Below are 14,125 nucleotides of genomic sequence, written 5' to 3'. Positions count from 1 at the left end.
AACCAAATTCCGAACGCAGGAACCTCAGGGAGGGCAGGGCGGGCAGCACCCGCGTGTGGGGCTGGGCAGACCCTGGGGCAGGGGGCAGGCCCGGCTGGCTGGGGGTGGGAGACCTAAACCCTCGTTTGGCCAGAAAACCACCTCGGGCCTTGTCAAGCAGAACCCTCTGGGATTTGGGAGCAAGGACTAGGTGTCCCAGTCCTGGGGCTCCTCTGTGGCTTCACAGAGACTGGTAGGGACCACCGACACTGACCCTCTTGGATTACAAAGGAGGGACCAAGCACAGGCTGGCGGGCCCGGGATCCCAGTGCTAGTTAGCGCTGTGGACACGATGGCAACTGTCTTATCTAAGGACCGTCTCTTCTCATGTAAACATCGGGGGCTGCAGACAACCTGCGATGCCTACCAACCCCTACCCCTTTTTCCCGTTTTCTCTCGCCCTCTCTTGTCCTTCCTGGTCCCCTTCATCGTATTCCTCCCTCGCCGTCTTCCGTCCCCCTTGCCCTCAGCCTCGTGGCCTTGCCTCCCGGCTCGGCAGGGATGACGTTCAAGGCCACCTGGGAGGCCGCCGTGTTCAGGACCAGGTCGTCCCTCTGCAGAAAGGCACACAGCTGGACCAGGCAGTTGTCCGTTGCTCTTTTTTTCTAATTTTAATTTTATTTATTTATTTGAGACAGAATGAGCAGGAAGAGAGATAGAGGCAGAGGGAGAAGCAGACTCCCCGCTGAACAGGGAGCCTGATGTGCAACTCGATCTCAGGACATGGGGGTCATGACCGAAGCTGCAGGCAGAGACTCAACCACCTGAGCCACCCAGGCGCCCCAGCAGCTGACCATTTCTCTTAAACCATGTGGTTGCTGGCTGTTCGCCTGATCGGCTGCTTATTTTCTGGACAACCAGCTGGTTAGAAAACTCGACAGCTTTGGGTTGTTCTTGGTTTCTTAGTTAATAAGCAAGTCTCCTGTTGGGGCATGAACCCGGCATTTAGACGGAGCGGGCGGAGGGAAGCAGCCATCCCATCTCCAAAGAAAGCAACCGCTCTGAATCAGATGGTGGTGTTGCGCGGGGAAGCGTCGCTGCTCATCACCGCTAATTAAAAAAATGGAATCACACCACAGGAAGAATCGCAAGCTCTTGAAGTTCAGGGGGAGGAAGGGGTCCTGAATTAGCCATTATAAATCTCAGTCATCACTCAGGTTGGATAAAGTGTTGAAAGCTCATCACCTCTGTGGTGGCAAAGGAGATTTTATCTTACGATTTGCAGTTAATGCTTTAAGAACAAAGACATTCTGGGGCACCTGGGTGGCTCAGTAGGTTAAGCATCTGACATTGGCTCAGGTCATGATCCCAGGGTCCTGGGTTTGAGTCCCGCATCAGGCACCTTACTCAGCGGGGAGCCTGCTTCTCCCTCTCCCTCTGTCCCTCCGCCAACTTGTGCGCTCTCTTTCAAATAAATAAATAAAATCTTTAAAAGAATTAAAAATAAAGACATTTTGTGCATAAGAACTATCAAAGATTTTAAAAACCCTGTCGTGAGTGGAGAGGTGGAGCGCTAAACCTTTTTCCAAGAACTTTTTGTGGTTGGCCACGATATCGACCTCAAACTCCATCGAGCAGAGACGATGAGCCCAAACAGCCCCTCAGCTGCCACCTGGCCTGTAACACGCAGGATACATGTAGATCGAGTTCTGCTTATCAAAGGAATTCCATCTACCCCGGAGCCTCCGGACCCGTGGACCCCCAGAGCGGCACAGGCATATGGACGCTTTCTGGGGCAGGTGAGAGTCTCCAAGGAGGCTCTGAGAGCCCAACCCTGTGCAGGAAATCCCGCATGTGGGGGAGGGGGTCTCTCTTTCCAGACTCCTCTGCAGGGTCTGGACAGAATCGAGGCGATAGGATCAGCAAAGCATAACTGCAAAGAAAACTGTCTGCGAGAGATAAAGCTGGATGGGGAGGCAGATAAGCCCGAATCCCCGGTGCTGCCCAGATCCGCAGCGGAAGCCCCCTCCCCGCTCCCCGCTCGGGAGTGAGAATGCCGGACGGGGCGGCTGCCAAGCTCCCCGGAGGAGGGCCTGAGCCGGGCAGGGCATGGGGAAGGGATTTCCATCTGTGACAAGGGGTCGCGCTCACCTTCACAGCATCTCCGCTAAAAGGAGGGGCTATTTTCGTCCACTGAGCTCTCCCAGAGTCTCTGTGGGGTCACCCTGTGGAGGAATAAATGAGAGCTTTCTCCGCGGGGAGGGGAGGCGTGGAAAGGCGAAGAGCGCTTTGGCTCTGTGTTCTCTGACGCTGCTTTTGCGTTTTTGCTGTCAGACCACTGGCAAGAGGAGGGAAGGAAGGAGGGAAGGAAGGAGGGGGGTGAGGGGGGGGAGGAGGGGGGAGGACTGGGGGGGGGATACATCTTCCTAGAGAAGATCACTGGAATAAACGGAAAGTGAAGGTTGAACACTAAGTCGCCCATTCCACAGACCCTCACAACAACCCTGGACAACCCTATCGTTGTCCCCTCTGTAAGGAGGAGAGTGACCGGTTTCAGAAAGGCTGGGCCCAAGGTCACGCCCTTTGTGAGTAACCTGATTTTGCAGCCAAGTTTTCGGACCCCAGGTCTTCCTTTTTAAGGTCATAAGAGCTTCAAATTGGATCTCTTAACCTGTTAGCGTGGTCAAAGACTCAAATGCTACCCCACATGCCCTCCGCCTTTCCACCCGCTCCTGACACACGGTCATTGCCCGCCTCTCTCCAGCACCAGAAACTCTTCGAACAAAGATCCCCAGCGACCTCTGAGTCACAGAACAGGGAAACCTTGGTCCTTACCTCCTTGGTATCTCTGAGGCATCGGACCTTTGCCTTCCTCGGAAGCTTGCTTCTCTCTCTGCTTCTGTGGCTCCGCTGTCTCTGGGTTCCCTCCCCTTCTCCTGGCTTCTCCTTGACTCCTCCTCCTGGCTCCTCGGGCTGCCTGTGCCTTCACTGTCCCCCGGTCCCGGGAGACAGCTCCGCCTCCACGGATCCCACCACCCTCTCCACGCCAACATCCCCCAGACCCGAGTCTCCAGCTCTGAATCCCACCGGGACCCACTGGAACATTCCACTTCAAGCCCCAGAGGGCCCAGAACAAGTTTATTATCCACACCGTCCTCAGAAACCGGACCCACAAGAACAAAAGCCCTAGTCCCTCCTGTACTCTCCATCTCAATTAATGGCAGCAGCTCCTCACGCTTGTCCTGGCCTGAAATCGCTGGGGGGGGGGGGGGGGGGCAGGGAGGATGTGGAGCCCTCTTCTTCCTCCTCTCCCTCTGCCCCATGTCCCCATGGGTTTTCTACGCACGACATCTGTCCAGTCCAAGCTGCCACCCCATTCCTACTGCCACTGCTTCAGCTCAGGCCTGTACCCCGTCACCCAAGCCATGGTGAGGGGCCTCCTCATGGGCTCCCAGATGCCATCTTGAGCCCATCTTCCCTCAGTGACACAGCAACCTGTCATCAGTGGTATCTGATCACCTCGTTCCCTTTCCGGACGCCCATCCACAGCTGCCGAAGGCCAACCGCGTCATAGGAGACTCTCCAGCTGTGAGGCCACTCCGCCTAACCCCTGCCATCTTCCCAGTGTATTACTCACCCATGCACATGCTGTGCTACGGTAACTATGCACCCCTGCAGCTCCCCCAACGGTACAAGCGTGCATAGCCTTCTTGTGCTTTGTGTCTGCGATTCCCTCTGGCCGGGTGTCGGAGCTGCCCTGTGCTCAAAAAACCGAACTCCCAGCCACCTGCTGAAGACGCTCCCTCCTCCCCTCCGCTCCCTGGCAGCCCACCCAGCCTGTGGTCCGGCGCTTCCCACAATTCCCTTGAACACCAGCTCCTTGTCTGGTGGCAGAGCACTGTAGCTGATGCAGGAGCAGGAATCAGAAACTCTTATGGGCATGTGAACATGAGAGCGAAGGCAGTAAATAAAATATTTACCCGTCCAATCTGCAGCATCCTTTGAAAATACATTGTGACCAAGTGGAGTTTATTACAGGAATGCAAGGATGGCTTGTCAACAATGGTAATTCACAACAGTAATAGATCTAAGGAGGAAACTCATATGATCATCTCCCTAAAGACTGAAAACACATTTAGCAAAACACAATACCCATTCTCGATGAAAAACACTAAATGAAGTAGGAATTGAAGGATATTTCCTTAATTTGTAAAACTATTACGTATGCCTCAATCGAAAAGCAGACATCTTGCTTAGTGGGAAAAACTATACACATGTCAACTGTGTCACTACCATTTAACACTGTATCAGAGGCATGAATCAATGTAACAAAAAAGAGAAAAACCATTAAAAGAATACAAAGAGCAAAAGAGTAACAATACCTCTATTTATATCAGATAAATTCTTTCAAAAATCCAAGAGGATGAATTTTTAAAACTAACAAACACATTAATAGAATTTAATATGCTATAACGTTAATATAGAAGTCAATATCCTTCTTATATACAAACAATTATCAATTAGAAGATGGAAGTGAGGAGCCCATTTACAATAGCAATAAAAGATATAATACCTAGGAGTAAATTTAAAAAGAAATGCTCAAAGTCTACAGGAGAGAAACCTTGAAAATTGGTTTTGGCTCAGGTCATGATCTCATGCTCATGGGATTGAGCCCCACATCAGGCTCTGTGCTCAGCACGGAGTCTCCTTCAGATTAATTTTCTCTCTCCCTGTCCCCTCTCTGCCCTTCCCTTCCACGAATGCACACGCCTGCTCTCTCTAAATAAAGATCTAAAAAAATAAAATAAAATAAAATGGAACTGGCACGTGAAGAGACAGATAAATGGCGCATAGCAAAAGGTCCAGAGATAGACCCAAGTCCAACTGAAAAGCTGGTTTATGATAATGACGGTATCTCAGATCAGTGGAGGGAAGACAGATGTTTTAATAACAGGTCTGGTGACAACTATAGACATTTAGAAACAGATAAAATTGATCTGTACCTTTCATTATACACCAAAGTAGCTTCCCAGTGGATCAGACATCTAAATATTTAAAAGGAAGCTATCGAAACACTCAAAGAAAACAAAGGTGAATTCCTTTGAAACCTGGAAGTGATAGACTTTGTAACCATGACTTGAAATCCACCCTTCTTAGATGGGTTCTGGAGCAACCCAAAGGCAGCAGTAAGCAGGATGACAGATATAAACTGATGTATTAATTTGATACATATATATATATATTTTTTCAATTTATTTAACACAGAGAGAGAAATCACAAGTAGGCAGTGAGGTGGGGGGGACAGGCTCCCCGCTGAGCAGAGAGCCCGATGTGGGGCTCGATCCCAGGACCCTGGGATCATGCCCTGAGCTGAAGGCAGACACCCAACCAAGTGAGCCACCCAGGCGCCCCTTGATAAACTTTTTAAAGTAATTTAGGAATGTAGGCTTATTCCCTGTCTTTTGGCACCTCTGCAAATGCCCTCTGCGGGATTTCAGAGGTGCTCAAAAGTATGAGAGATGAGTGAGAACCCATAGAATTCGTGCTTCTTTGCCACAGTAAGACCATACAGGAGGGTTCAAAAAAAAAAAAAAGGGTAAAGAAAAGATGCTAAGGTCAGCCTGTGACTCAAGATAGTAAAAACGAAACCAGTTTGTATTCCTGAAAAGAGACTGGGAACTCTGACAGACACCAGCCAACTTGCAACCTTTGCCAGGACAGAACAGAGCTGGAGTCTGGCAGCCCTACAGACCTGGCTCGGAGACGTTCCCCTGGAGAACGCTTCCCCTCCGGAGGTCACCGGAGCCTCCTCCCGCCCCCATCCGATAGGGTTTTCCAGAAAGGGCAGGCAACAGAGGAGTCTCAAGCGAGTGACTAGAAGAAATATGAGGCAGTTCCTCACCCACTCCCCGCGTTACACTCCAGCCAAGAAAATTATTCAACTCCTCATCCTGACAGCCCCACATATTTTTCCCACCCCCCAAAGTGATGCTACCATCTGTAAGCCCAGGAAAAATAATCCAAACTCTGTCTCTCCAGGTCGGAGGTGGGGGTGGATTCCCACTCAGGCAGTTACCCTAACAGTGACCCTCATCACGGGGTCTGGGGGAGACGGCTTCCTTGGATTTCTCTGTTCCTTGCACCTTTACTCATGCTTCCTTTTTTGTGACCCGAACCACATCCATCACTTGGAATTCCCGGGTAACAAGACTGCATTTGTCTCCACTTTGCTATAGGAGAGCTAATGGATTGCGGGGGTGGGGAGCGGGGGTCCAAGTACAGCGCCCAGCACATACCAAGGCCGGTAACTGCTAGCTGTTCCTAATCAGCATCATCACCATCACCGTTAGGATTAGTTCATGAACGGCGCGATCGCGGACATGCCAAAGAGCAGCTCATGTTGCCTAAATTTTATTGACTTGATCCTTCCAAATGCTGACAAATTACTAGCCTCAGCCATTTAAAAATCACATTTCTAATGCAATAATCCTATCTGCGAGGCGTGCGGGACACGTTACTACAGCCCAGGGATTTTCACAAAGTGAATTAAGTCACTATAAAAACTGACCATGTTGGTTCACAATTAAAAGTCTGGTGGAATGAAATGCCATTATTCCATAGCCTGCTAAGCCCGAAGGAAAAGACTGCCACTCACGGGTCTCCGCTGGGAGGGCATTTAGAACCCCTAACATATTTCCGGAATGTTCTCACGACTGATATTATCTATTAGCTGATCTTGGACTGAAAATCTTTCTGAAACGGAAAAGGCTCAAAGCACGTGTTCTGAAAATCACCATGTGTTCTTGAAAGGATTTCAGATAAACATCTCTCCTAACTAATAAGCATTTAAAATGCAATTTGTATTGTATCTATAAAGAGTTGCACCATGGCTTTTGGAGAAAACTTTCCATAGTTATTTTTTCATAGCCGTTTTGGAGCTGGGAAAATACAGAAATATACACACCCATGTGCACGCGTGCGCACACACACACACACAGACACACACACACACATGCACACACACATATTCCCCAAGTCTAGACTTACTTGGACTCTGGCTATTTACAGTCTACGTTTGGTGTTTTTAAACCCTTCTGACACATTCCTTTCTTTCATCTCTGTGATTCCTGGCCACCCTTTTCAGTACGACTGGCTAATCTTCCTGATATTTCCGGGACATAAATGGGCCTAGAATACTTGACTGAGAAAAAAAATTCAGATAGCAATATAGTGCTGGACACTTTTTTTTTTTTTTTTCAAATAAAAGATTTTCTTGTGTTGATCTGGAAATGATCAGATGTCCGAGACCCTTCTGCCAATCTGGAACATTTCCACCTACTCCAGGGAATTCCTTCGGGCTGATGTTTCTTAGGACTCAGTGTCAATTCAAAAGTTCCATTCAGTTCCCCGAATGATCAAGGTGAGCCCGAAAATGGGAGATTCGTTCCTTGGCCCTTATTTTTGCTTGGTGGCTTGACTGTGCGTAAAACCGCAAAGACACTCGTGCCCGTGGATGTGAAATACACGTGGGAACGCTGCCAGGGGCAGACAGACCGTGTTTACCCCCAATCCCAACACTTCACAAACCAACATTCTTTTATCTTCTACTTCCCCCCTTCTACTTCCAGCCCTAAAAAAAAGATGTGGTATAAAACCCAGCGAGTGTTTTTGTTTTTTTTTTTTTTTTTTTTGACCTGACGACGCAGGTAGTAGAAATCGATCCAAAGGTTTTACAATCTACCACCAGACACAGGTGTTTACTCACCAGGTAACTTGTCATTTGAAGGGGCAAATCCAGAACATCAACAGGAGCAAGAGATCACGCTTGCTGTTTCTACACTGCAGAGCCTGTCCTATTCCTCTATCTGCCTCCACTCCCTGCCTCTTTCCAGAAACCTCACACTCAGTGCAAGGAAAACCAAACCCCTGAGCACCTTTCTCTCCAAGCCCCTCCCAAGTGTGGAACTGCTCCCGTTTCCTGCCTCAGTTAACACCATGCCCGCCCTGCGCCCAGAAACCTCAGAGGCCAGCTGCTACCTTCCACCCCAAAGCCCTGGGCTCCTGTGGTCACGTGACTCCTAAGAGGGCTCAGAATACCGGCGGTCACTCTGCAGGCCACCAGAGCTGGCTGAGATCAGCCACACACCCCTCCCAGATGAGCTCACCAGCATTTCTCCTCCCCTCCTTAACCAACTGTCCCCAAGACAAAACTGGGGGGGGGGGGGTTCAACAGGGCTTGCTACCTACAAACGGTGCAGGGTGAGGACTCCTACCGCTGGATGATATTTGGAAAATGTGATGAAATTAGAAACTAAAAAATGGATAATGTTGGATTGAAAAAAAAAAAATACCTAACTCTATAAAACATAAACCTAACAGTGTCTTGGCTAATTAATAATCATCAACAGCCCCACGTCTTTCTCCAAAGAAACTTATAAATGTGGACAAAAACGGATTTACTCAAGGTCACAAAATAAATCAGCAGTAGAGAGAACTGAAACCAAATAAATAAGAAGATTCCTGAATGTGCTAGTCTGCCTCTGACTTCTAAATGCCCACCTAGGAGACTTTTCACACCACCTAGTAGAGTTTAGAACTCCGTTTAAGAAAATGGTTCCCAGGGGCGCCTGGGTGGCTCAGTGGGTTAAGCCTCTGTCTTTGGCTCAGGTCGTGATCTCAGGGTCCTGGGATTGAGCCCCTCATCTGGCTCTCTGCTCAGCAGGGAGTCTGCTTCCTCCCCTCTCTCTCTCTGCCTGCCTCTCTGCCTACTTGTGATCTCTGTCAAATAAATAAATAAAATCTTTTAAAAAAAGAAAAAATAGTTCCCAAATTCCATTAGGTGTCTTAAGTGAATTACAATGATGATTTTTGCTAATTTCCCCTCAAGAACATGCCTTCATCTTCTAGATGCTTACTCTCCAGGGCAAACTGCATGTTGGAGTCACAGTGGCATCTCCTGGGCTAATGAAATTTAACTCTTTTGGTGCCAGAGGGCTACCGAGGTCCATAGAGAGCTCATAAACCCAGCCCTGGGAAGAAGGGAGGCCTAATGTCTGAATTCTGTGGCCTCCATCCATCCTGTTCAAGAGAACACAGCATGTGTTTCCTTAGAATCTCACAGGCTTTAAAAGGGGAGTGGAAATTGTACCTCATCTGAGGGTACCGATGTTTAAAGAAGAAGGAAAAAAAAAAGCTGAAGTTTTTTTATTATTCCCAGAGACGTGCAGAAGACTTAGGGCCCCACACCTCATGACTGAGGAGACAATCCAGGTCACTGTTGTTTCTGGCTAAGTCTTGCGCCCCCAGGCAACTGTGGTCCTGGGTGATATTGATGTGTGCCTGCAAGTGACCCCATGTGACCTCCCGGTGCCTGACAGCTGTCCCCCAGACATGCCTGCGTGACTGTGAGCTGGCACAGAGCACTGAGTTCAGAGACCCCCCAACCGGCTTCCTAGGGCCACTTTAATTTCATCAGGTAAACACAATTGGCAAATATATTGAACTGTAACACCGAGAATGGATTTCCCAGGTGCTTCCAACAAAACCCCAAATCAACTTTGTCACAACACAGGATGGAGGTATTTGAGTTGCAAACATTTGTTTCTTCTTCCTATAGGTTTCCTTCCCTTCCTCCATTTGCGTGAAAAGAGCAGATTTTGATTTACCTTTACACACGGAAATACTACAACACCAACCAATAAACTGTTATAAGAATGGTTCCTAGAGAATGTTCTAGAATGCTTCGGTACACTGCATCTTACTAGGATTGCCACCCATTGGATGGTAACTTTTAAGAACCAAGGTTTTTCAAAATTCATCAGAGGGTCGTCTGGTTTATCATCTCACAGCGCCCCACATGCTACCTCTCAAGCACTTAAGGCAATGGGAACAAATTCTGAATGGTGCATTTTGTGGTTTGGTATCCTCTGTTACAATATAAGCTCCATGTGGATGAGGGCTGTTATTTCGCTGCTGTGCCTAACACAGTGCCCTGAAAGCAGCAGAAAGTCAGAGATTTTTGATAAATGATCAAAAGAGCAAATAAAATGTGAATGAAGCAGTGTTAAATTGGAGAATACAGAATGCAACTATAAAATAAGCTTTTCGATTTCCTGAGATCCTTCCCGGGGGAGTCTGGACAGATTTATTATCAAACTACAAAAATGGCATCCTGACAACAATCCACAAGTTAATTATTCTTGGGATAAATTGGGGCTTCATAAAACCAATTCTCTGGGTGGCAATTTTCCACATGTAAAATTTTTACAACTTCTGTGGGTATTTGTTTAATTTAACCCTTGCCTGGGAAAACATTGATGTGTGTGAATTTGGATTTGCAGACAGAGGCAAGCAGACGCAGTTACTGCTAGACTTCACGATTCGAAATCACAGTATGCCATTTCAAAAGTCACAGAAATACAAATCAGAAAATGCCACGGAGCAGTGTCGGAAACCCCCACAGCTATGCACTGTTTTCTCAATATTTCTCTCCAACCACTGATAAAAACTCTTTGAAGTGGAAGAGTAAATATTATCACTTGATAGTACTTGGACCCAAGAGTGCAAATACAATCGCATTGTGTTACACTCTGGAGGCTCCCGCACACCGCACGGAGGGGCCAATGTGCTGAGCCGGCTGCGAGGTAGCCCCGCTCCCAGGCGCTCCCGCCCCCCGATCTCCCTCGGGCGCACACGCGGGATGTCAGCCGGGACGTGGGAGCATTCGAATACGAGTTTCCGTTTTTGTCATCTGGGAACGAAGGCCCACGAAGAGGCCATGGGACACGCCAAGCCCTAAGTATCAGCTTGCGTCTACCACTCCCACCGGCCTGTTCGTAAGCATCGCGGGGGGCCGTGGGGAGGACACTCTAAAGAGCCGGCCACAGTGCCGGCGCGAGGCAGAAAACAAGCCCCCCCACGAGCAGGTGTCGCCCGTTCCCGGGCCTGCCGCACCGCAAAGGTGGGCGGCGCGCGGGCAGAGGGTCCCCGGGGAGGGCGCCAGGCGCAGGTCCAATGGCAGGTGCCAGCGAGTGCGGGGAGTGGAGGCAGCAGGACCGATGAGCTGGGGCATACCCAGTGGGTGGAGAGGCCTGGGCACACCTCCCGGCTCTGCGCCCCTGGACGACCCGGCGAGGGAGAGGCGCGGGCTCGCCCCCCGGGGCCCCTCCGGCCGCCGCCCTCCCCAGTCTCCCCCGCCCCGGGGCCGCCCTCCCGCCTGCCCCCCCGCGCGGGCTCACCTTGCCGGGGAAGGGCCCCGGGAGGATCAGCTTCAGCGCCTGCCTCTTCAGCTCCACCAGGCGGGCGTTGCAGTTCTCGCACCAGACGCCGCGGTCCGAGCCGGGGGAGGAGCCGCCGCCGCTGCCCGAGCCCGGGGAGCCGGTGCCGAAGCCCGGCGAGCCGCCCAGGGAGCCCGGCGAGCTGGTGCCGATGCCCGGGGAGGCGGGGCCTGGGGAGCCGGTGAAGGAGCTCGGGGACGAGGTGCCCGAGCCGGGGGACGGGGTCCCCGACGAGCCGAGCGCCGAACCCGCGCCCTCGGGGGTGGGCCGGCTGCCGGCGCGCGACTCCTCGTACGCTTTCCGGTACCAGCTCTCGGGGGAGAAGGGCGCCGCGGGCTTGGTGGGCGAGCACACTTCGTTCACCTGCGGGGAGACGTGCCGAGTCAGGAGCCGCAGGGCGGCGGGCTGCCGCGCCCCCGGGCCAAGCCGGGCCGGGGGCGCCCTCCCGCCGGCCGGGGAAACGCGCGCCCCCGAGGGCCGGGCAGAGCGCCAAGGAGCGCGCTTTCGTGACCGCTGGGAGCTCGGCGGCCGAATCTGCCTCCATCTGCCCGGTTAATCGTCCTTGAGTAGGTCCCGGCTTCCCGGGCGCCGGCGGACCCCTCCTCGGGTCGGGAGGAGAGGGCTCGCTCAGGGGCTTCCCATGCTTCCTGCAAGGGGAACTCATACAGTCCGCGCCCGGCGCTTTTGAACCCGACACCCATCCCAGAAAGAGCCCAGGTTCTAGATCCTGGAAGACGCTATGCCGGGGGCGGGGGGCGAGGTAGGGGGCATCTGGATTTGTATTCATTCAGGGTACTGCCCTCCGGATCCTGAAGGTAAATGCAAGGCTCCCCCGGCTCCAGGGCACTGATCCCGAGGGACGGCAGAGGATTCATGGACAACCCCTCCCCCCCGCCCAATTCGGCTTAACTCTGCCTGAAGTGCACGAATGCCACAAAAGTTAGGGGTGCGGGAACCGCCGGGAACGCGAGGACTGGGAAAATTCCGGGGGCCAGGCCAGTGTGCGGGCGTCCTGGCGGCCGACCCGCCTCCGTGCACGCACGCCCAGCCCGCCCGGCGGAGGCGCCTCTGCAGCGGCAGGAGAGCTCGGGGCCGCCCTGCGGGGCCGCGCGGCGCCGGGGAAGGGGGACCCCGGCCGAGGGGTGGGGCGGTCTGGTAACGCGCCTCCGCAATGTGCCCGTCCCAACTTACCCCGTATTTCTTCCCCCTGCTGGAGACCGCCAGCCTCTCTTTATTCCCGGCTACCGAATTCATGGTGGCTTTTGCAGAGCAGAGTGTCTAAACGTTCCACCAACGCTACATCCAAAAGGTCTTCCAACCCAGAAGGGTCCCCCCGTTGTCGAGGGCTGCCTCTTGGCCCTCAAGTCAAGGTTTCTTAATTGGGGGGAGGGAGAGAATCAAGGCGAATGGAGCCCAGAAGTGATAGCACTAAATTTGCAGAACGGGCTGGAGTGGGTGGTTTATTCTTCTCTTCAAATAATGCTTTTCCTCATCCTCTTCTGCCTCCTCCAGCCACACGCTCCCTTTGCACGGTCACATCCAGATAATTGGCATTCTCCTCGGCCAGGTGGCTCCGTTTTCCTCCACGAGGGAAGCGAGGCGGGCCGCCAGGCACACGCAGCTGCCGGGGAAGGTGGGCGAGCCCTCGCCGCGCCTCGCCTCCCGCCGGCGAGCCGGCGCTGGGAACTTGCCTCCTTCACGGAGCTCGGTAACTGAGTTCAAAGAAATTCTCCCAAAATATAAGGATCCAGACTCGGGGAGGAGCCTCGGCGCGTCGCGGAGCCAATATCCGCCGGCCCGCTCGGCCTGACAGTTCCGCGAGCGCAGGGAGACGCGGCTCGGCGTGGCCCGGGCGCCGCCGCGGTCAGCGCGCGCGTGTGCGCCCGGGCGCAGCGCGGAGCCTCGGGAACAGCCGCCCCGCCGCCCGGGAGCCCGCCGCCTGCCTGCCGCCGCCGCCGCGCCGGCCGGGATCCATTTTATGTTGCGGCGCGCGCGCCTGACAGTGCGAGGCGAGGCTGGGGGCGGGGGGTCGTAAATCTCGCCCCTTGCGGGGAAGTTACGGGAGAGTGGCCCGCGGCCAGGGCCCTAATGAGACGCCACTGCGCGAGCCTGGCGCGGAGGGGCAGCGCCGAGCGAGAGGGCTGGACCGAAATGCGCCCGAGCCTCCCCGCCCCCAAGTTCTTTCTCTTCCTGGCAAGGCTTGCAGTTCTGCCTTTGAAACGCCGTGTAAAAGGGACTGAGTCACAAACAAGTCCGCAAACATGCCGGGTCCTCCCCCCACCCCCCGCCCTTTGTTCTCCTAGACCTGCCCTGCAAACCTTTTCTGGAATTGCCCTACCAGCCCCCAGGCCGGCTGGGGGGGGGGGGGGGGCAAGGGGGACACCCACCTAGCCACAGCCAAGGGCCGGGGGCCTTCGCCCCCCGCCCCGCGCGCCCCAAGCTGCAGCGTGCCGAGCCGCCCAAGCTGGCCCAGGTGAGCCCGGGACCAGGCCGGCCGCCACCGGGCAGGGGAAACTGAGGGATTCGCCGCGGTGCACACGCGCAGCGCCGGCCTGGAAAGGGGGTGTGTGCGGGGTGACCTCGCCCGGCCGCTCCGGAATCTCTCCCCGCTCGGCACCTCTCTTTCCCTTTCTTCCCGCGCCTGAGCCCCGGGAGCCCCCCAGCCACCGCCCCCTGTCCGATCCCCCCCGCCACCCCCGGCGCAGCGCCGTGGAGTGCAGGAAACCGGCATATGCCAGGCTCCACACGTGGCTGCTCCAGGGTGTCATTTTTCATTTCCCGGGAGGACATTTCTCCCGGTGAGCCGGCAGGTCTGTTTTGTTGTGACCTTTAATTAACACCCCGCGAGGCGCCTCGAGAAGGACCGGCCC

At 53.5% G+C, this 14,125-nt stretch overlaps 1 protein-coding gene across 1 annotated transcript in view; it reads right to left on the bottom strand.

The window, feature by feature from the left end:
• KIF26B (kinesin family member 26B) overlaps positions 1 to 13,404 on the bottom strand; it is a 412,901-nt gene extending 399,497 nt beyond the window's left edge. Inside the window, exons 1-2 of the mRNA XM_082702352.1 lie at positions 12,447 to 13,404; positions 11,217 to 11,618 (exon numbers count right to left, since the gene is read on the bottom strand). Of these exons, the coding sequence (XP_082558478.1) occupies positions 11,217 to 11,618; positions 12,447 to 12,509 (465 nt within the window). The 5' untranslated portion in view covers positions 12,510 to 13,404. The remainder of the gene's footprint in view (positions 1 to 11,216; positions 11,619 to 12,446) is intronic.
• Positions 13,405 to 14,125: the final 721 nt, after the last annotated feature.

Source organism: Mustela nivalis (genome assembly GCF_964662115.1).
Source record: "Mustela nivalis genome assembly, chromosome: 16".
Lineage (NCBI taxonomy): Eukaryota > Metazoa > Chordata > Mammalia > Carnivora > Mustelidae > Mustela > Mustela nivalis.
The sequence above is the reverse complement of the archived record's forward strand: the minus strand, read 5'-3'. Positions and strand labels throughout refer to the sequence as shown.